Genomic DNA, 23,650 nt, shown 5'->3' with positions numbered 1-23,650 from the left:
AGACAGAAACATGAAGGTTTAGCATGTGCATATATGGCAAGGAGGTTTGTGGCAAGAGCAAGCCTTTAACTAACCCTATCGATCCCCTCTTAATAGTGCGGGATCCTATACTCAAGAAAACAAATATATGTAATCAAATTTTTATGCTTCATCCTTGAGTAAAATCACTTTGTATGCTCTTGATCCACACACTTCGATGAACCGGGGGCTAACATCTGAGATTTACTTAACAACCATTGTTAGTCCCCTACATGTATATTGTCATCAACATCAAAACATGATGTAAGGGCATGATTGCTCTTTCACTAGATGATGGAAATCTAGCCCGTAGTACTACATGAGTCCACGGACAAATGGGTGGAGTGGAAAACCTAACCCTCTAAGGAAGTGGGGAAGGAAGACGACCCGTTCGCCGGGCTCCGAAGTGGGAATGACTTGATCCTCGGGGGGAAGCCTGTGCGTGATGTTGGCGGCGAGGTATCCCGCATTCCGTAGATTTTTTATCTCTTTCTCCATGACGGAGGAGGCCTCCCACTTGCCTTTGGAACCAAATCCGGCCATGGTCAGAGGAGGTGGTGGTGGTGGTGAGAAAGACAGAAACTTTGCGGGCGCAGAGAGCTTGGGAGATTGGAAGGCTGAGGAGATGTGAAGGCATGGGGGAGAAAGTAAAGATCCATTGCCCTCTTATAGGCAGTAAAAATGCCAACCGCCCCCCACTCGTGCCTTGAATCTTGCCTATTCCTAATGAAAGCGTGCGCCGTGAACGGTTGGATCACCCAAATATTATTGATGAGCAATCCCGTATTAAGTGGGCACGATCTCTGTTTTGACAGGACGTGCCAATGAGGCATGGCCTCGAACCACGGAACGCAGAGTGTAAAAATGATTCAAAATATTGAAGGGTCAAGTCTGATGCTTCACCGAAAAAGTTGTCAGTAAAATACACTATTCTCATTTTTTATATATATCCTGCCTTCGCGGCTAAGGGTTGTGATCACTATGTGAAGCTAGATACAATTATTTTACAGAGGAAAGCCAATGCATACTGTTCATGGAATCCGCCTTGCAATGCCAAAGACAATCTGCATGCCGAACATATCATCATTGAAGGCTGGTTTAGGGGCTACTGTGGGAGTCTTGGACTAGGGGGTCCTCGGGCGTTCGGTCTATTGGATATGGGTCGAACTGATGGGATGTCGAGATATAAGATAGAAGATCACCTCTCGTGTCCGGTAGGGACTCCCGTATGTGTGGATGGCAAGTATAGGTGTCTGGATATGTTATTCTTTTCTGTAAAACCGACTTTGTACAACCCTAAGCCCCTCCGGTGTCTATATAAACCGGAGGGTAGATTGGAGGCAGGATCATAATATTGCTAGGCTAGCTAATCTAGGTTTAGCCAACTCAATCTCGAGGTAGATGAACTCTTGCAACTTCTATACCCTTTGAATATAATCAAGCAGGAGTAGGGTTTTACCTCCATTAAGAGGGCCCGAACCTGGGTAAACACTGTGTCCTTTGCCCATAGTTACCATTGGTCCTCAGACATACAACTTGGGCCCCCCCTACCCGAGATCCGCCGGATTTGACACCGACAGTGCCCACAAGGCAAGGGGGCGCGGACTGGGGGGTATTCGCGCCATGTTGCCTTGTGGAGCCCTCGGGCACCGTCTTGCATTGATTCTTTTTTCCAAAAAACACATATATTCCAGAAAAATCTCTGTAAAATTTTGTCGCGTTTGGACTTCGTTTGATATGAATTTTCTGTGAAACAAAAAACATGCAAAAAAACAGGAACTAACACTGGGCACTAGATCAATAATTTAGTCCATAAAAATCATATATAAGTGCACCAAAACCATACATAATTGTTGTAAACATGGAATGAATACTTCATAATTATAGATATGTTGGAGACGTATCACCTGACGGTAGTGTGACTTTAGGGAGTAGTCCAGGGGCCTAGCTCGAAGAAAGAAGTTCAGAGCAAGCCAAGAAGCCCTCACGCATGAGATCAGTTAGGAGTCCTGTAAACCTTGCCCTCGTCCCCTTTATAAAGTCGAGGCTAGGAGTAGCTCGGGGGGGTCGATTCCATTGGCAATACTCTCGGTAGTCATACATCCTCTTGTAACCCCTCACACGAGGTGCTACCACATCAATAAAAGGCAAAGCAGGACGTAGGGTATGACCTGACTGTTAGGGCCTAAACTTGGGTAAAGCCTCCATGCGGACTCCCTTTGGTACTTCCGGCTACGCCCGTTACACTCCACAAGTATCTAAAGGTTTTCTGCACCGTCAATCACAAAGTTGATCATGCCCAGTTCGGCCTTCAATCCGTAGATGTACTCAAAGAAATCTTGGAGTCGTTGTTTATCTATGTGAGGATCGATGGGCGGATTCGGTGACCAGCAAGGAGATGGTGGCCGGCAGAGGCATGGGCTCTCGGAGACTACGGGGAGGCGGGTGAGGCCGGGAGAGGGGCGCGAGTGGACCGGGTGTCCTCGGCAACGGTGCCACGGAGGTGGAGCGAATGCGGTCGGGAGGCGCAGGGCGTGAGCTGATTTTTCACGCGGTTGACTCCTACCTAGTATTGATGAGGCTATTGAAAGAGGGTCAAGTTCCCTCTATACAGGGGCTATGCTATTTTATTGATGATCACTAATAATTGATCACGAAAAGGGAAGCCATGAAAACTGGATTTTTTATCCAACTTCCCAATACCCAAAATTATTGGAGAAATGATATCTGTCGGAGATGCTCTAACGTTTTTTTCTCAATGATTATGTGTATCTAAACCCGGGCATGGGCAGCCCGGCCCGAAAAACCCGGGCCAAGCTTGATATTCAGACCGGGCTCGGGCTTTGTTTTGCAGCACGAAAGATAGTTCGGGCCGGGCTCGGGCTTCAATTTTTCCGTATTTCAGGCCGGGCTTTCAGGCTTCGGGCCGGGCTTGCACGTGCGCGTGCTAAAAAACAGCATTCGGGCCGGGCTTTCGGGCTTCGGGCTTGACTTCGGGCTGGGCTCGGGATTGAAAATAGGGATTATTTCGGGCTTCGGGCCGGGCTCGGGCTTGAGAAATGAAGGTCGGGCTTTTACAAGCCCGGCCCAACGTTTGCTCGGGTTCATGTGTATCTCGTCCTCTCACTTGCGCTCTCACAAGGCCCATCGAGCAACGAAAGCCAGGGACAAAGGCCAGGGTTTTGCTAGCGAGGCCACTCGTCCCTGAAGAAGACTCTGAAACATTGCTGGGATCTGATATTAATGGTTCATAAGTGCTGAATTTATAGGCCGAAGTGGGTGCCTCGATCACTTCCATGCGGAAGGACTCCAATTACTTGCGGAGAGAAGCGCAATAAATCTGTCAGAGGCTAGCAATGAGCACATCTCCAGGACAAAAAGAAGAGTCGGGCGGGCAAGGCGATGCGGCTGCACCACGGTTCTTGTCCGTACACTGCACTGTACGGATCTCGGAATAGAGTAGTATAATCTTTCGCTCCGATCTTTACCTTTTTACCCTTGGTTTGAGCCGTGCTGCAAGTGCAAGATCTGGCTCGACGAACCGCAAACGGAGGGAAGGGAGCTGCTAAGGTTTGCGCACGCCGTGATGCCGACTGCTGACAGCTTAATGGCGGCCGGGCGCCCATTTTCAATTCAATGCGCCCACCCAACCCACGCGCCGTGATGACTAGTAAAATTTCTCCTCTTTTTCCCCGCCGGATACCCCCTCCTCCTCTGCCGCCGCTGCCACTCCTATCCGGTGCCGCTGCCAATAAACAAATGGCGTCAGTGAGCGAGTGAGTGAAGCGCCGGCCGGCCCCATGCACGGGCAGAGAGAGAGAGAGAGAGGGAGAAGACCAAGACTGTACCGCACGCACAAGAGCGACGGTGCTCGAGCGAGCGAGAGGAGGAAGAGGACACGCCGCATGTGAGGCGCCCCCAATAATTCCTCGCCCGCAGCCAGCAGCCCGGTACACCACCCTGACCGTCGCTGCCGGGTGGGCGAGTGACCTCCCTCCATCCACTCCGTCCGACCTCGCCAGCCAGCTCCTGCCTGCACCCTTGTTCCCACGCGCCGCAAGAAGCCCACCTCTCACCTCAGCTCGCGGCCCCAGAGAATCTTTCCTCCCTTCCTTGCTCACTTCCTTTCTCTTTCCTGACCTCACCCTACCTCATCCCCCTTTCTTTATCCCCCCTCTCTCCCTCTGCTGACAGGGGAGTGAGTGAAGTGAGGTGAGGTTGGTCGCTGAGGCGAGCGAGTGATGGCACGGGGAGGAGCTCACGTCGTCGCGGCGGCGGCTCTGCTGCTCCTGCTGCTCCTCGCGGCAGGCGGCGGCGGCGTGCATTGCCTGAGGTCAAGTGAGTTCCTCGATTCATCCTCTCTCTCTCTCTCTCTCTCTCTCTCTCTCTCTCTCTCTCTCTCTCTCTCTCTCTCTCTCTCTCTGTTCCACTCCTTGGTTTCTCTTTCCAGTGATGATGTTTCCGGGTGAGACGAGAGAGGGCCAGAAGCGCTAGATTATAATGGTTTTGGGAGTAGATTCTGTTTTCCTTTTTGACCGACTGAGTGACAGTGTGCCCACATTTTGTGGCGTTTCCATTCATGGTGATGTGGTCTGCAATGGCAGTGCCGAGAAGAAGCACTCGCTGGAAGAACCCATCAATTTTTGCGCCAAGAAAGGGCGGCGTGTGAATCGCACGAGCTTTTGCCATAAGTAGCACGTCCCAAGTACTTTTGCTCGTGCGGGAGAATCGCATGAACAATGACCAGAATGGCAAACTTACCCGAATGCCGCAGTACATGACCAGCCATATAATTCTGAGCTCATTCATCTTTTTTTTCTCACTGTCTCGTGATGCCGTCGATCGTCAGGGGCGGTGAGCGGCGCCACGGTCCTGGAGCTGCGGCACCACGCCAGCTTCGGCCCAGGCGGCAGGAGCAGCAGGGCGGAGGAGGCCCGCGGCGTCCTGGCCTCCGACGCCGCCAGGGTCTCGTCGCTGCAGCGGCGCATCGGCAGCTACGGGCTGATCAGGTCGTCGGACGCGGCGTCCAAGCTGGCGCAGGTCCCCGTCACCTCCGGCGCCATGCTCCGGACGCTCAACTACGTCGCCACCATGGGCATCGGCGGCGGCGAGGCCACGGTGATCGTGGACACGGCGAGCGAGCTCACCTGGGTGCAGTGCAAGCCGTGCGACGCCTGCCACGACCAGCAGGAGCCGCTCTTCGACCCGTCGGCGTCGCCGTCCTACGCCGCCGTGCCGTGCAACTCCTCCTCCTGCGACGCGCTGCGGGTGGCCACCGGGATGTCCGGCCAGGCCTGCGACCAGCCCGCGACCTGCAGCTACGCCCTCAGCTACCGCGACGGGTCCTACTCCCGCGGCGTGCTGGCGCACGACAAGCTGAGCCTGGCCGGCGAGAACATCGAGGGCTTCGTGTTCGGCTGCGGCACCAGCAACCAGGGCCCGTTCGGCGGCACGTCCGGGCTGATGGGGCTCGGCCGGAGCCAGCTCTCGCTCATATCCCAAACCATGGAGCAGTTCGGCGGCGTGTTCTCCTACTGCCTGCCGCCGAAGGAGTCCGGCTCGTCGGGGTCCCTCGTCCTCGGCGACGACTCCTCGGTGTACCGGAACTCCACCCCGATCGTGTACACCGCGATGGTCTCCGACCCGCTGCAGGGGCCCTTCTACATGGTCAACCTGACCGGGATCACCGTGGGCGGCGAGGAGGTGCAGTCCCCGGGGTTCTCGGCCGGCGGCGGCGGCAGGGCCATCGTCGACTCCGGCACGATCATCACGAGCCTGGTGCCGTCCGTGTACGCGGCGGTGCGGGCCGAGTTCCTGAGCCAGCTGGCGGAGTACCCGCAGGCGCCGCCCTTCTCCATCCTGGACACCTGCTTCGACCTGACGGGGCTGAGGGAGGTGCAGGTGCCGAGCCTGAAGCTGGCGTTCGACGGCGGCGCGGAGGTGGAGGTGGACTCCAAGGGCGTGCTCTACGTAGTCAGCGGCGACGCCTCCCAGGTGTGCCTAGCGCTGGCCGCCCTCAGGTCCGAGGACGACACCCCGATCATCGGCAACTACCAGCAGAAGAACCTGAGGGTGATTTTCGACACCGCGGGGTCTCAGATCGGGTTCGCGCAAGAGACTTGTGATTACATTTGATTTGACCGTGGATTGGAATCTCTCTGTGTGTGTGAGTGTGTGTGAATATCCTATAGTTGGAGATTTGTTTTGGGATCGATCGGTCGGTCACCGCTGGTGATTGGCAATTGGCAATACGGTATTTAGTTATTGGCAAATGTACGTACGCACAAGCATTTGTAGTAGTTGCTCTAGCTTGTTTTTCTTCTTCTTCTTCTTCTTTCATTTCTTTGTGGTTTGATGAAGCTGCTGGGTTTTTGTTTTTGTGTGCCCTGGTGCTGATAGGGGAGATGGTTGTGGAATTGTCAAAGTTAATCCCATCGCTCTGTGCTCTATTGCCGGCAAGAAAATCAGAGCTGCAAGATCACGTGACGGATGCAGTGATAGAACATTTTTCATGTAGCTGAGGAACGAATGATAGATCTCAGATTATCAGGGCGTGCCTATTCTGAAGCGATCAGGCAAATAAAGGCGCCTGCATGCATGCAGGCAGGCAGGCAGGAAACATCATTCAGAGAATATACACTGTGCAGGCATTGTTTGTACAGAATACATAAAAGATACTGTAATAACAGAAACAAACAAATCCTTCCTCTAAACCAAGTGCTCGTGTCGCCGTGGATAATCTCTTTTTTATGCAGGAAAACAAGGGCATTCACCTAAAAGAAAACGAGTGCATTTACCCTAAAGAAAAACGAGTGCATATTTCTTTCTTTTTTTCAACATAATACAAGTGTATTTCGCTTGGCCGTAAGTTTTACTCCCTCCGACCCAAAATAAGTGCCGCTGATTTAGTAGTGGTATGGAGGGAGTACTAAATAGATTGTAAACCAGCAAAAGTCTGGAAAGCTCAGTTTTTGCATGATGGTTAAGTTTTCGAAAATCATAATTGGCAGCTGAGAGAGGATGGAAAGCAAATTTATTACTGGACAACTTTATCTGGTTGTAGAAAATTACAAATCCTGCTGTTATTTGCCGCAAAATTTCTCTTCCTCTTACAATTTGTGTGTTTCTAAAGAAATCGTCAACCCCAAATAGGGATGAAAACGGAGTGGAAACGGACGGAACTGAGTGCTACCACATTTGTTTTCATATTTTTTTGCAGAAGCGAAAACGAATACAGAAACCCCAAAAATGAATACTGAAACAGATACTACCGAAAACAGACACGGTGCGAATACAAAGCGGACACGGAAACAGAAGTGGGCATTGACCGGAAGTTCAAATCCCCTTTAATAATAGAGAAATACACACAAAAACAAACAAATATAATGAGTTGCTAACATGGCTACAAAATAATATCATTATGTTAGCAACTTAGTGTAGTATTGTAGTAGTACTGAACAATTATGAATAGAGTCAAGGTGAGTACATGTGTGGTAGTAGAAGTTGTGCCTCAGATTCATTCTACTAATTATGTCATTGTGTGTTATTTGGTGGTTGGACCACAAAGGAGACATAGGTCTATAGTAAAATGGAAATTCCATATTCACGGAAACGGAAAGTTCCGTTTCCATGTCTGTTTCACCGGAAAACACCGTTCCGTTTTTGTTTCTCTTTTCGCATAAAAAATTCCATTTCCACTTCCGTTTTGCAAATTTCCGTTTCCATTTTCATATTTCCTCTCTGTTTCCATTTTTCCTTCGGAAAAACAGAAAATTTTCACTCCATTTTCATCCCTAACCCCAAACAACTAAACTTGCCACCTGAAATGTTCGCAAATGTCAACCCCCATCCGACGAAAGTTTTTTTCTTAAATAAAAAACTTACTTCAATGATGGTTGAGGTTACGGGGTGGCAAAACTTGTCGACTAGTAAGTGATTCTTGCGATTCAGATTGGCCTTAGCAAAACGCCGTTTCATGCTATTCTTTCTCACCTCTCTATCTCTCTGTCCACTCTCATCTGCAGTGTGTTTATACCAAGTCAAGTACCACAGTCCTTCCCACATGGGTCAGCAGTAGCACTTAATGGAACATAGCACTTGCACTATTAGTAGTACCAGTAGTATCTTTTTAATTTGGTTTAATACTCTTCATGGCAAATAGTCAAATAGATAGATTGCCACTGTTTACACCCCATCAAGTTAAATTAGAGCATTTTTCAGTACTATTATTATTACACGTTAAAGAGATAAAGTAAAGTGTGAAAGCAGTACAAAAATTGACATCGGAGCACGGGCACATAGTGCCTGGTTTTTTGAAGTTAAAAAAAACATTTTTACGGCTTGAAGATTTTTTAAATTTTTATGCAGTATAACGGGCCAAATTTTCAGCAATATTAAAAGTACAAAAAGACAATACATGCAAATTAAGGGCTTGTTTTTGTTGTTTTTAGGCCGAAATTTTGTCTTTTTTGCGTAGCACATAATACAACATACATTGAATGAAATTTCACAGGTAGTACTTAGACCACATGCATGTGTATTCATGCAAAAAAAATCAGAGGAATTCAAATCTTTTAAGCACCTCTTTTGAGCAGTTCAAAATTCCGTTGCCCCCATGCACCTAAAATCCGTTTAGAAAGTACTCCTTCCATCTATAAATATAAGGCCTCCTTTGGTTTGTAGGAATCTCATAGGATTTCTATAGGATAGAATTTGCATAGGGAAATTTCCTTTGAAGTCCTTTGGTTTGCATGAATGGATTCCTATTTCTGTGTAGGATAGGAATCAATACTTCACGTTTTGGAGGAAAAAAAACATTAGCTAAGACTCAATTGAAAAAATCATATCATATGCATCAAATGACATCTCTTTATATATAGGAATTGAGATGCATGTCATCTCACTTCCTATTATTTTCCTATTACTATAACATTCATATCCTATTAACCAAAATACTTCCTTCGTTCCTAAATATAAGTTGTCGGGGGAGTGTAAACTGAACTCTTCCAGCAACTTATATTTCAGAACAGAGGTAATACTACTGTATTTTAGAACATGGTCTACTCCGCAACAGACATGCAAGGTAAAATTCACGGCGGATTCATCACCCAGTCGGAGGAAAACATGTTGATGACGGTCGGACCACCATGTATTTGTGAGGTGGTCATATAAGGTCCCACCCCCACAAGGCCACAAGGCTACGTAGCTATTTACACGACACAGTATTTAAGTACGTGCAAAGCTCACCTGGCCTGATGGTGTAACCCACCCGACACACAAGCTGGAGCCTGCCTGCCTCCCTGCCTTTCGGTAGATGGCGACGACAGCACAAGCGACCAAGGAACAGCTGTGGTCACGGCGCCCGCCCGCGGATACGTGCCAAATACTATACCCTCCGCCTTGGGATTCTGATTCTTCAGGCAACTTGTTCTGTGTACGCACAGTAATTTAGTCCATCTCTCCTCGCCGGTGCTGGTGAACATCCATGTTTACTTCTCGCCAGCACATGACACACTTGTGGCGCCAAACAAAGTCTGATATTGGATGCAACATCCTTGGAGGTATTTCAACCTTCTTTTAAGCCATGGCAGCCACATACTTCTTTTAATGATGGCAGCCACATACTCCCTCCGTTCTGATTTACTCGTCGTGGTTTTAGTTTAAATTTGAACTAAAACCATGACAAGTAAATCGGAACGGAGGGAGTACTTTAGTAGGATTACACTTAACAGCCTCATACTTTAGTTTTACACTTAACAGCCTTATCCAACACCAGACCATATAGCACAGCACAGCTAAGTCGAGCGATAATGGTTTAAGGTTTGCCATGTTAAATGGTCTCGGTAAGAAATAGACCCGAGAAGATAAAACAACAATGAGAAGGGAATGCTACACAATTCTTTTTGAGATCCTTTTTTTCCTTTCATAATGACATTTGCAAATCAATTGATAGTTTGAATCCTCACAAATAACTATGACTAATGCCGCACAAAAAAAGGAACAAAACTAACTAAATTCAAAAGATAAGATATAGGAGCTTATGTTGCATATGCATATTCTGGTACAAACGACTTTTGCCTCACTAGCTCATGTAGATCATGAACAATTTTCAACACCGCGTCTGGGCGAGCCAGTTTCAGGGCATTTTGGGACATTATCTGAAGCTCATCTGACCTGGGGCCGAACCAGTCGGCAACAATCTTTGCGATATGTTCTGGAGATTTTGAAAACTTCCCACAGCCATTTTCAACAACATAGGGAACATTGCCAGCTTCCTGTTATGCAAAATTATAAAAATATGAATCAATTGTGCAGAAAGAACAGTGCTCATACAGAAGCACTAGCTAATTTCAGGGCGTTTGCATGATACAGTTCTTCAAATGGAAAAAAAAAACACCATCAGTGCATATGTGCAACTCTAGACGAGTCGTCATATGGCCCCGATCGCCATAATAACTGCCAATATGGCGATTTTGGGCCAAAATGGCACTCTAGCAGAGTCGCCATATGGGTGTCGATCGGCATAATTTATGGAGCTCACCCCATAAACGACCTCCTAGCCCCCAAAAGGCCCGGTATGGAGCTCGTGAGCTTCATACCCAACCGCCCGCGTGGAGGGAAGTTTCAGCTTCTTCCTCGCGCCACGGCCAGGGCAAAGCGCCGCCAGTACACGCACCGCCACGGCCAGGGCGACGTGACCGGTAACCACCCACCCATTAATGGCCTCTCCCCCACCCCCGATTCCCTAGGCAGCCGATCAGATAGCCACATGGCTTCATCCCCGGCTATAAAATACTGGATGCGAGACGTCCCCATCACCAAAGCCGTAGCCGCCTCCTCCCCTCCCATCTCCACCATCCAGGACAATGCCGCACGCAAGAACGCAACCTATTGGCTCAACTTGGCAGCGGAGCAGAACTTCCCATCCCAGACGCCGCACATCGGCGTGATCTCTCCCCATGGCGCACTAGCCACGGCAGCGGTGGATCTGCCGACCGCGGGGATCCAGCGCTTCCCAAGGCAACGGCCGCAAGGGATCGAGCCCCCTCGTCTGGGCCAAGGAGGAGGAGGACGTCATCCCCGTCGGTGACCTCGTCCCGGTGAACAACACCGTCCCCATGGAGGCCCGGTCGGAGCACAAGGACCCAATCGACGTCGTGCCGCAGCTCTCCGCCCTTGAAGCTCGCAACGAAGAGCGCATCCTCCGACAGTACCGCCCCGCACTCAACAACGAGGAGCAGCGGCTGCCGCTCATGAGTCCGACCTCTACACCTACTTCAACGATCTCTCGGAGGGCAACGACTAGAGGGCACCAGACACGGACTATGTAGCAATGTCGGCTCGAATAGCGACATTGCTTAGTTTGAAAATGTTGTTAAACACATTTCAGTATGCTAATTATATGTAAAGTGACGCATTTTGGCCACTGAATATAGTTGCTACCAAGTTATCGTGTCGATACATGTGTTTGGTTACTAATTTGAGCTTAAGTTGCCCGTACAAAATTGAAGAAAATGACAAAAAATAGGAACAAATAAAATAAAAGTATGGAGGCCACATTATGACGACTCTGTTTGAGCACAACAGCCACGGCCTCCACATCCATCCGGAAAATATGGAAACCAACATTCAAAGAAAACTTCGTGAAAACCATGTTTGGAAGTTTCAAAAAAATCTTAAACTTTTTTATGGGATTTTGTTATTTTCATAGCTCACATCCCATAATGTATTTGAACTTGGAATTTTCACAAGGCAATAGAACTTCACTCTCTTAAGTGTTAACATCCCGTATTTTTTAGATTTTTTCGAAACTTCAAAATATCTTTTCCACGTGGTTTCCAACGAACTTCACTCTCTTAAGTCTTAACATCCCATATGGCGACTATGCTAGAGTTGCTCTAAGTATATTGCAACGTCCATTGCTATACTGAATTGTTGATATATAAGAGAAATAATTAATGATTTATTTCCATCTACATGACCCCCACCCCCCCACCCCCCTACCCCCCGCCGCCCAAGGCAACGAGGTTGAGAAATTTGAGCATCCAAAACATGATTTGACAACTAATCCAATTATACGTAGGTTACTTTGCAAAAAGTTGTGAATTTGTATTCAAAATCAGTTTCATATAGTCATAATTTTGCAACCATTACCAAGATATTGTACACGAAATTTTGCTTCAGACAGCCTTACAACTTAATAGAGGGAGTGATTCATAAAAGAAAGGTACAGAATAATCAAAATCAGTTTCGGAGCTAGCTATGGTCAGTGTAACTGCGTGCATCGCAGGCACAAAGTAAATGGATAATGCATGGTACAAACTACTATATATTGCAATAACAGGGGCACAAGTCCATTTTGGTTAAGGATACGTACAACAGAAATGGCATGTGCTTTGCAGCTAAGCAAGAGTGGTGGAGTGCGATATATGACAGTATGGTAACCATTATTTTAGTGATTTTTCGTTTACCACCACTACTACAGCATATTCAGCATAGATTCATGGAGAAAACCAAGGGATATACTGACTGTTCAACACACAGGTCTCATATGAAACTACTGAACAACATTACAAGCCAGAGTGAAGAACTCTGAGCCAAAGAATAGAATCATGCAGACCCTACAACAAGTGGCAGAAGAAATTACCTGCCCAGCAATGTAACCATTTAGAATAATGGGGAGGCCACGAATCATCGCCTCTGCAATGGTACCAGGTCCTGCCTGCAAGTTGCCATAGATCATGTATTCTCAGATAACATCAATCATGCAAAATATCATATCACATCACCAAGTGCATGATCTCAATATGTGGATCTAATGTAGAGCATACCTTTGTGATGATACAGTCACAAGCACCCATGCATTCTTCCATCTTTGTAACAAAACCTTTCACCTAAGATTAGGAGGAAAAGAAACATTAAAGGAGTAACTTGGTGAGGGTAGAAAGAGTGGCCAAAATAACAGAAAACTTTAGTAGGAGAAACTGATAAGGTATTACTGTTGCAAATTTCAAACGCTTGGAAACTAAAAAAAAAAGCTTTAAGGAAGCACCTGAACAGGAATTTTCCAATTAATTGACTGCAACCTGTTAGTCAACTTCTTATTGCGTCCACAAATTATAAGTATTTGGCCCCTTGGTTCCCCAAGGCTTTCGTCATATAAAGCATTATCGAGAGCTCGAGCAGTGGCTTCAATAGGACCCATCCCTTCACCCCCACCCATTAATAGAACCGCAGGCAGATATTCATCCATACCTAACTCCCTACGCAATTCATCCTATTAAACAAGACAAACATAGATATACCACTCAGTAACTTGTGCAGAAGGCAAAATATCCAGAAGCTAATGTGGTGCTATTGGTTGAAGAAATTGTTTACCTTCGGTGGAACAGGTTTAGCAAAAGATGGGCGCACAGGGAGGCCATACACTTTAATTTGTGAAGGTTTCAGTCCAGCTTTTAGTGCTCTCTTTGTCACCTCAGCTGATGGACAGTAACATCTAGTCACAAGCTTGTGAAACCTAATGGAAAGCAGTAGCATAACTATTTCACTGTAAGATCAATTGCACGCTTATCTTAAAGGTAAGGAACCAAAAACTGGCATGGAATTATACGAACATTGAAACCAGCATACCATGTTGGGTGACAAGTGCTCAAGTCAGTGATAACAGTTGTAAACGGAATCTTATCCAATAACCCTCTGGATCGCAGAACTCGAAGGGGGACATGTTGCATTAAAGGATGTACACTGATAATCACATCTGGTTGGTACTTCATCAAACCTTTGGCAACCTCTCTGCAAGAAAAGATGGGTAAATTCCAGATTATATAACCTGCTATTGCAAAATAAGCACCCAGACCTGCAGCTGCAGTATAACACATCTTTAACAAGCAATCTCGTCTACATATATATCACTTCAATATTGATACATACAGTACCAAATAAATTATGTAAAATATGCAGCCATTGTGGCTAAGTTTGGAAACAGCTAGGTTTCAGACATTCTCCAGCAGGATTTTGTGAATCCTGCATACCCCCTTATAGTACGTCTCATGATGAGTTGATGACAGCATCACACCAAACCATAGAATTGAGGCCCTAGCACAAAATTGTCTACAAAACTGATGGTAATTATAGCTATTATTTCAATTATAAAATTCTCTTAGACTAGATCGGGCAAAGTACAAGTCTTTTAAGCAAACTAAGATTATAATTTGGAAACTCATTCAACGTGAGAAATTACAGTACTCACCTCGCTATGAATGTTGCTGTTGCAGCAAAATGTGGCTGGTGAATTACTCGTGGTGCGGTACCATAGTAAGTCATCTTCCACAAGGGTCCATGTTTCACCAAGAAACTATAGCTTCTGGGAAGTTGGTTGAAAGGCCATGGTGTATGTTCAGTCCACAAATCAGTGACGAATACCTGCAAAGAAAATCATTAACTACAAAACAGAAGTAGTAAATAGAATAACAATACTAACAATCAATCGACATAAGGAAAACACAAATCAATCAATCATCCATCCTAATATCCAAGAACCGGCCCAGTACGGATTGTTGAAGTGTATACATGGATTGCCTAGCCCTTTCCATCAGTTCGGACTTTTGGTTGTGTTGGCTAGTGCATGAAGCTTAACATGGCATCGGAGCTAAGGTCTTGAGTCCAAGTCCTGGCTTTCGCAATTTATCCAAAAATTGCTGCTGCCCCCCTTTGGCCACATATAGGCCTCTTGAGCCATACCTCTGAGTCTATCCACGTGTTGACTTCCCGCCTCACACGTGAGAGGGGGTGTTGAAGTGTATATGTGGATTGCCTAGCCCTTTCCATCAGTTTGGACTTTTGGCTGTGTTGGCTAGTGCATGAAGCTTAACACGGATAACAGTCATCACAAGTGAAGACATGATAAATCCCCTGCTCTACTACACCAGAAACACAGAACCGAAAAGGATGCTAATCATGCGTACAGCGTTTTGGTTCTCATGTCCAGATGAGCCTGATATCTGAGCCGGCCAATCAACAATGTTGATCTGTGCCAAAAGCAATTTCTGGGGTAATATGTGTGTGCACAAAACAAAGTATGGACTGCAAGTGTAAGATGTGCTCGTGAACAGGAGGAACTAATTTGAATCGCACCATTTTTCCACAATGGATGGATGCGGCGACGTAGATCTAGTGTACCAATGGTAGAAGGATAGAATAAATTATATGGCATCAATTAAGAGCATCTCTAGCAGAGCTGCTATAATCTCGGCCCACAAAAAACGATTTTGAGGGCACTTTTTGCCCGGCGCAGAACAGATACCGCAAATCGACTTGCAAATTTAAAAACTTAAGATAAACATGTTCCCGCTACATTTTAGATAGTCCGGACCTCGCCGGAGCTCACACACAAACAAACAAACTATACATCCTAGATGGAGGGCGGCAGTGTGTTATGGCGCTGCTAGAAGGAGGGCGCGAGAGGGCTGGCTGGGGGCCTTTTTGCCCACGGCCGGGCAAGAGGGAAGGGATTTCCTTCTTAATTCTTGCTTGATTAGATTGATACATCTCCTCTCTTTATATAGAGAGGTTTACTTGACTCCCAACCAAGGCTTACTTGACCCCTAAGCAAGCGACCCTTGTCTCTAATTAACCCTAAGACTAACGGGGCCCATTAGGCCCATTACATACTCTAACACTACACCCCACCTGGACATGCAGCTTGTCCTCGAGCTGCAGCCTAACCAACTTATAACCATGACTCGATGCAACACAAACCTAACACCTAAAAATAAGCCTTTTACATCTCGGCTTGTGTTATTACTCTCAACCTGAAATAGACTGTGACGCTTTATTTTGGACGTGCACGTGTACAGCCACCTGGATCCCATGGACACCACCTGGACAAAAGGAGTGCACTGTATGGCTGTTGGTCTGCACTGCACAGGGAAGAGTGGAGGGCTTGCGATGGAGAATGACGAGGAGGGGTGCGCCCCCCCAACCGCCGATGCCGCAGATTTTGAGGTCATTACCCGCGGGGAAAACAACATGCCCGCCTCCCGTGGGGGAAACCGCATGCCCAAGATCCCCGACGCAGCGGACGAGATCGAGGTCCTTTGCACAGCGAAGGGCAACTTGGAGGAGCGGCAGCTGCAGACCACGCATCTCCCGCACACGCCGACGCGCTAGGAGGCCGCGCACAGCAGCCTGCAGCCTCGCCGCCGACGACACGTGTCGGGTAGCGATCCAAGACGGAAGCGGTGACGGCGACGGCGGGGACTTGATCTGCTGGATGTGGACGCCCTGGGATGGCGGCAGCGCTGATGGGAACGAGGTCGTCGCAGTCCCGTCGTAGGGCATCCCATACTGGGCGGCGGAGCTGACCGGCGGCGGCTGCTGCAGCTACAGCGGCTGATGCGGTGTCGCGCCGGGCAGCGGTAGCGGCTGCGGCGGAGCGCCGGGCACGGCGGAGGCCGCCAGGAGCGGCGGTTGCCACTGCAGCCAGGGCTGGGCGGTGGTGGCGATGGATGGCAGCTGCAGCAGCCCAGCGAGCACGGCGAAGGCTGCCTGGTGCGGCGGCTGCCACGGCAGCCACGGTGTCGCGGGAGCGAGGATGGGTGGCGCAGCCGGGTGCGGCCCGTAGGACCCGGTCAAGAATAGGTGGATCTCCTGGACTGCCTGGGTTAGGTCCCGCAGCACCCCAAACACCTCCTCCGGGGTGAGGACGGCGGGGGCGGGCGCGACGGAGGATCCCGGCGCGGACAGGAGCGGGGCGATGGTCGTGGTGGTCGCCGGAGGCGACGAGGTGACCGGCAGCAGAATAGACGGGCTTGGCGGCGGTGAAGACATGATCGAACCGAAGCTAGCTGATACCAAATTGTTATGGCGCTGCTAGAAGGAGGGCGCGAGAGGGCTGGCCGGGGGCCTTTTTGCCCACGGCCGGGCAAGAGGGAAGGGATTTCCTTCTTAATTCTTGCTTGATTAGATTGATACATCTCCTCTCTTTATATAGAGAGGTTTACTTGACTCCCAACCAAGGCTTACTTGACCCCTAAGCAAGCGACCCTTATCTCTAATTAACCCTAAGACTAACGGGGCCCATTAGGCCCATTACATACTCTAACACAGTGGCTCACAGCTTCACGAAGGAGGGCGGTGGCGGCTCACGGCTTCACGCCGAGGTGGTACTTGTAGGCGGATTTGTAGATGGTGTAGGCGAGCTCATACTCAATGCGCACCGCCTCGAAGCGTGTGGCAGCGCCCTCTTCGCCGGTGTCCAGCGCCTCCTTCGCAGCGAATCGCACGACATCCGCCTCGCGGAGAGGCTTCGTCGACGGCCAGAGCGCGCCGAAGCGGCGGCTCTCACCGCTGCGGGAGAGGACACCGCGGTTGCGAGCCTGCTCACGGCCACCACAGCTCGACGGCATGGCCACTGAAGCTGCCGGCCTCCGCGTCGTGCTGGCCACGCTTGCGCGACGGCGACAGGCAGCTGCCCCCATGTCTAGCGCTTCCTCCACGGCCTTCTCCCGACATTGCTCGCCGGAGCTACGCGAAAACGGTGGTGGAAAAGAAGAGGAAAGCTGCGGAGAGGAAGGAACACGGTGGAGCTAGATGCAAGACGGGAACCCTAAATCGCCCACCTCCCCGTACATATAGCGGCTGGAGGGGCGCCCGTATAACGTTTACGGGGCGCTGCAAATTTGGCATTACCTATTCTGGCCTGTAAAACGCCGGATACTCTATTACCGGCCGCAAATATATGGGCCAGCGGCAGGATAGCGCACCTGCTAGACATGCTCTCACAAGTTAAAGAACAATTTGGGAACAAGGAGGCCAGTGCAGGAAAGAAGGCTCCAAAATCAAACTACGTGAGAAAGGGAGCACTGCTCAGGGCTACCGGCAAAGCGTAGTGGTACAGGTCTAACTGAGGTTTGACCCATAAGCAGCATCAAAAAGGGCGGCCCAATCCGCTTTCTCGGTCACGTTTCTCCTTACCCCAACTTCATATCTTCTACTCCCTCCGTTCCTAAATATAAGACCTTTTAGAGATTCCACTATGGACTAGGTACGGATGTATATAGACATACTTTAGAGTGTAGATTCACTCATTTTGCTCCATATGTAGTCTATAGTGGAATCTCTAAAAGGTTTTATATTTATGAACGAAGGGAGTACCAGTTACGCAAATGCAAACTTAAGATCCGTAATGGCCACAATTAGGTTGAGTGGATATCTCCCCAGAACTGTGTAACAACATCAAGTGTTGTGTCTGGAAATGTACGTCACTTCTGTACAACATATGAATGAATTAAGCAAGAATTTTGCAATGAACACACCCCAAAGTTGCATTTGACTTTCTCAAGAAAAAAGGGGTTCACCATCCTATCTAAAGTCACCCCTGATAGTCTAGCTACCGCATGATTTGCTGTAACAATTAGCCATCGTGAGCACATACCTAACCAGGGTAGCATGCAATAGTATCATATTACCAAAACTACTCCAACCAAGTTGCAACAAGCTACATTGTACATGTTAAGTATTGCTAGTACATTATAACATGGAACGGGAGCCTAGCAAGCAACGGGTACAGACGTATCATCGAATCCTGAAATTAAACGGGCGAGCCCTACAAGAGGAAGCAAACTGAACCTGGTAGTCGTCGCCATACTCCTGGGCAAAAGCGGCCTTGATAGCCTCGGCGGACGCGCGATGGCCGCCGCCCGTGTCGCTCATGAGGATCAACACCTTCTTAGGCGCCTCGGCCCGCGCCACGCCTTCCTCCTCGACCGCCCCATCGGCGTCTGCGCCACCCCCTCCCCCACCGCCCCCTCCATTCCCTCCCCCGCATCCGCCCCCGCCGCCTCCGACGGCCGAACCGAGGGACGCGAAGCCGAGCGGCGCGATTTGGTTCCCGTGCAGCCGCACGAAGCGCGCGAACTCGGCCCACATGTGGTGGAGCCGCGACGCGGCGGTGGAGACCGGGCCGGTGACGGACACGGAGACGGCGAGCGCGCGGGGCCCGCGCGCGCGGGGCAGGAAGGAGGCGTGGGAGGGGGCGAGGGCGGCGGGGAGGGGCGGGGAGGAGGGGAGGAACGGGGACGGGACGGAGAGGAAGGCCGCGGGCAGCGCCGGGTCGGCGGCCGCGGTGGGCAGCGACGAGGCGGTCGGCGGGGGCATCGCGGCCAGGAGGAGGAGGAGGAGGTCCGTCACATTCGAGTGCGGGATGGTGTGGGGGAGAGGGGAGGTGAGCCACACAAGCCGCGGAGGGGGAGGGGGGGCGCGTCGGTTTTGTTTGGGTTGGGTTGGGTTGGGGTTCCCACCCGGTCGGTGGTCGACTGGTCATTGGGCTGGACGGTGCGCCGTGTGTCTCTGTTCGTGAGAATCATGAGCCGGTTGAGCTTTGAAGGTAGTGGGTCCTAAAGTAGGATAAAAGGTACCTAACCGATTATAAAAAGGCTGGGAATCGTGTTACATGCCGCATATCCCTTTGGCGCATGCGACTAACTGAGGCTTGTACGACTGCAATGATTTGTTTTTTCCTTGTATCAATCGGAAGAAACACAAAAGGATGTATGATCACTGACTCTTATTTTTCTTACTAGCAAAACATGCCCGTGCTTGCAACGGGAAAAAAATATCCATCCATCATGCTCACACTTTACAACATCGGCGAATCCTTTGAAATCTTTCACGATGCCACACAACAAACAACATGATAAGTGGTGTTTCGCAAAAAGCATAAGATTGGATGATTTTTGAATACTCAAGATGTTTCAAATTTATTTAACAACATAAATATCAATGGTAAACCGACATTTCCAAAATACCACATGTAAAGAAGATATTAATTAAGGTTGTATCGTAAACAAAATTTTAGAAATGATTAATATAATAGCATATTTAAAATCTGCATGATTTTTTGAGAGATTTCCATATATGACATGTTAGATTTTGGGTTTGAAAGTTATGAGTTAAAAAAATTGAATGTGCCCGAAAATAGAAAAAATAAAAATAAAGTGGCTGGGCCAAAACTGAAACATCATGTGGCCCATCTGCTAAATAGGAGAGAATGGAGAAGGAGAAGATTTTTTGAGAGATTTCCATATATGACATGTTAGATTTTGGGTTTGAAAGTTATGAGTTAAAAAAAATTGAATGTGCCCGAAAATAGAAAAAATAAAAATAAAGTGGCTGGGCCAAAACTGAAACATCATGTGGCCCATCTGCTAAATAGGAGAGAATGGAGAAGGAGAAGATTTCTCGAAAAAACAAAAAGGAGAAGGAGAAAGAAGTGAAAAGGAGAGAACCAGGAATCGAACCCGGGTCTCAAGTATGGAGACGTGAGGCTAATACCACCACGCCACTCTACCTCGCATTATGAATGATATGGGCTTACCTTAAATAAACATAAGCCGTCCGCGATTTAAGTGAACCGTTTTTTCCCACTTACCGGTGGCATGGTGGGTAATTATTTACAACTCCAAGGGTAATTTTAGTGACGTACGACCAGAAGCACTATTTGCTTTATTAGTAGGGAAAGATTTTTCTGTAAGGGCATCTCCAACGACAACCCGTAAATTACCTCCCACATCGGTCCGCAGACGGGGGGACCACTCCACGGACACAGATGCGGAAGCCACACTAGTAGAATGCTCGTGTGTTGCAATGGGCTGCATTGGCAACTACTTTATTTACCCTTAAAGCACTCTCCTTTTCTATCTTTCTTGATTGTCCCAACTATAAATTGTTTATCGGAGTGATATGTGAATTGATACGACCATACCAAAATATTAAGAGCTAAAAACATATTTATCGAAGAATATTTCTAGAACACATTCGACATGAACGTTGTTATGTCTGACAAATTATGAACAAACACAATGATGACTTATCACCAAATCTCATTTATATTGTAGAACGTGATTGAAATTATAATAAGGAAAACTTATCAGAAATGTGCTACAAAAATAACATCTTGTGTTTAAAGCCATAGAAACGAAGATCTTTAATAAGGCCATAAGAAGACACGTAGAAAGCAACATAGTACTCCCTTCGGTCCTTTTACTCGCATATAAGATTTGTCTAAAGTCAAACTTTGTAAGGTTTACCAACTTTATAGAAATATAAACAATCACAATACGGAATCAATATCATTAGATGCATCATGAATTCCATTTTTCTAATGTGTAACTTCAATATTGCATAAGTTGGTTTTTTAAGATAAATATGGTCAAAAATATTCTAAATATCTCGGTATTAAAGGTGTTGCTATATTTCAGACTAAGAAAATTTGATGCAAAGTTGATTTTTCTGGGTTGTTGGATCTTTCATCGGATGGTTGTTGTTTATCCTCTACCTCCGGCCTCTTCCTCCTACTGAACCGCCAACTACCACCAGATGATCCACCCGTCGCCTTCACCCCCCGACCGCCTTGCTTCCCTGTCCTCCCCTGTCGCCACCCTCTACCATCCCTCTGGGACACCCCGGCGACCAGATTTTTTCGGCGAGCCATCGCACCCCCACCCACACATGTCAACCCTCTTGCTCGGACAATGTTGGATCTTCACCAAATGGTTGTTGTTTGTCTTCTACCTCCGGCTTCTTCCTCCTTAACAGCCAACCACCACCCGCCGATCCGCTAGCCGCGGCCGCCACCCCCGACCATCCCTCTAAACCAGCCTAGTGACCAAATTTTTCCGGTGAACCACTGCACCCCTACGAACCTTCTTCCTCGCCCCCGACTATGACGCCACTTGTCACTACCGCTTGACGTGTCGTCCTTGTCTCCGACGAGGTCCTGGCTCAACCTCGCAGTGCGATCGACGTCTTCGGCATATTACATAAAATAGACATAGTTAGATTTGTATTCAAGCAAGCTTCCATATGATTATGATTTGTAACCATCGACTAATTTTTTCAAGATATATCTATAGACAAAGTATGAATTTGGAAAATCTAATTACAACTTATATTATGGATTTGCGTGGGTTGGGAGGGGGGTTACAGTATAGCCGAGCAAGTCAAACTAAGTGCCCCCTTCATGGTATATGTGTTGCACATTTCATAACCAACAAAATCAGTTGTATGGATTTAGCGTGTTTTGTATCTTCATCATCAAAGAAAACTACATCCTGAAAATGATTAAAAAACATCATTGGAATACATATGTAGAAATCTTAATTCTTGTCAAACATTTGCAGCTAATATCAATGAAATAAATGATGAAGTATATACACAGCAGATATAAGTTTAACTCACTACATTTTTTGTTCAGTGTAGAGGGCTTCTCCATTGTTTATGCTAAGAAAAAACAACGGCCTACTCCTTAGAGTGGCACGCCGCAGTTCATGCCCTCTGGCATCATCATCGACACCTGCCATGAGAGCTTCCGCACCCCCAGGCAAGATGAGATGTGGGCTTCGTCGGCCCCGCGTGAACCTCAGCGGCCTCGGCAACACTGCCGGTTGTGTATAGTTGACCTGCAAAATTCATAACCTAAGCAAATTGCCATACTATTTATAAGACGCTCAAAATAATATAAGTGAAGCATGAGAGTTCATCAATTTCTTTAAAATATAACGACCACCGTGCTCTAAAAGATATAAGTGAAGCACTAGAGCAACCACCTAGCTCAAAAGATATAAGTGAATCACATGGAATATTCTAATAAATTTACGATTAATGTGTGTCCCTCTCAAAAGGTGTGTCCAGCAAGGATGACTGTGGCAAACTAAAAATAAAATAAAGCAAAGACTCATATAATACGAGACGCTCCAAGAAAAACACATATCATATGGTGAATAAAAATATGGCCTCAAGTAATTTACCGTTGGATTGTAGACAAAAGAGGGGATGCCATCTGGGGCATCCCCAAACTTATACGTTTGGTTGTCCTTAAATATTACCTTGGGATGCCATGGGCATCCCAATCTTAGGCTCTTGCCACTCCTTATTCCTTAGCCCATCGAAACTTCACCTAAAACTTGAAAACTTCACAACACAAAACTCAACAGAAAACTCATGAGATCCGTTAGTATAATAAAACAAATCACCACATTTAGGTACTGTTGTAAACTCATTCCAATTTTATATTTACATTATATATATTGTATTTTAACTTCACCATGGTTCATAGCCCCCGATACAACCCATAGATTCATCAAAACAAGCAAACAACACAATGAAAACAAAATCTGTCAAAAACAGAACAGTCCGTAGTAATCTGGACATTAGCCAAACTTTTGTAACTCCAAAAATTCTGAAAAATTAGGACAACGTGGGCAATTCGTATATCAATCTTTTGTAAAAAAAATCAGAATTTTATCACGCTCCAACAAATTTTAACAATTCTGCTACTGGATGCAGAAGTTTCTGTTTTTTCACAGAATGAAATCAACAATCTTCCAAATCATCCCAAAGGTCTTACTTGGCACATACACTAGTTACAACACTAAAACTCCATCATAATAGAAGTATAATGGTGTATTTATTTAAAAATAGAAGAAAAATATTGGGTTGTCTCCCAACAAGCGCTTTTCTTTATAGCCATTAAGATAGGCTTGGAATTTTAACTATGCTCACATTAAAGACAAGAATTGAATTACAAAGAGATCATCATAAGACTTGTGACAAACACATTTAAGTATAACAT

At 47.4% G+C, this 23,650-nt stretch overlaps 2 protein-coding genes across 3 annotated transcripts; one reads left to right on the top strand and one right to left on the bottom strand.

Annotated features, from left to right (window-relative positions):
* Positions 1 to 3,905: 3,905 nt before the first annotated feature.
* On the top strand, positions 3,906 to 6,465 carry LOC123112072 (aspartyl protease family protein At5g10770). Of its 2 annotated transcripts, none has more exons than XM_044532994.1 (2): positions 3,906 to 4,351; positions 4,868 to 6,465. In XM_044532994.1, exons 1-2 carry the CDS (start codon positions 4,260 to 4,262, stop codon positions 6,141 to 6,143), a joined length of 1,368 nt encoding a protein of 455 aa, XP_044388929.1. In that variant the 5' UTR covers positions 3,906 to 4,259; the 3' UTR covers positions 6,144 to 6,465. The 2 variants fall into 2 exon arrangements, with proteins under 2 accessions (XP_044388929.1, XP_044388928.1); XM_044532993.1 differs by having other exon boundaries at positions 3,952 to 4,356.
* A 3,348-nt stretch (positions 6,466 to 9,813) lies between these two features.
* On the bottom strand, positions 9,814 to 19,261 carry LOC123112071 (probable monogalactosyldiacylglycerol synthase 1, chloroplastic). Its single transcript, XM_044532992.1, has 8 exons — positions 18,649 to 19,261; positions 14,270 to 14,442; positions 13,651 to 13,812; positions 13,396 to 13,537; positions 13,070 to 13,294; positions 12,849 to 12,911; positions 12,665 to 12,739; positions 9,814 to 10,292 (listed from the first exon to the last, which is right to left on the bottom strand). Exons 1-8 carry the CDS (start codon positions 19,174 to 19,176, stop codon positions 10,056 to 10,058), a joined length of 1,605 nt encoding a protein of 534 aa, XP_044388927.1. The 5' UTR covers positions 19,177 to 19,261; the 3' UTR covers positions 9,814 to 10,055.
* Positions 19,262 to 23,650: the final 4,389 nt, after the last annotated feature.

This window comes from Triticum aestivum, chromosome 5B (genome assembly GCF_018294505.1).
Source record: "Triticum aestivum cultivar Chinese Spring chromosome 5B, IWGSC CS RefSeq v2.1, whole genome shotgun sequence".
Lineage (NCBI taxonomy): Eukaryota > Viridiplantae > Streptophyta > Magnoliopsida > Poales > Poaceae > Triticum > Triticum aestivum.
The sequence above is the reverse complement of the archived record's forward strand: the minus strand, read 5'-3'. Positions and strand labels throughout refer to the sequence as shown.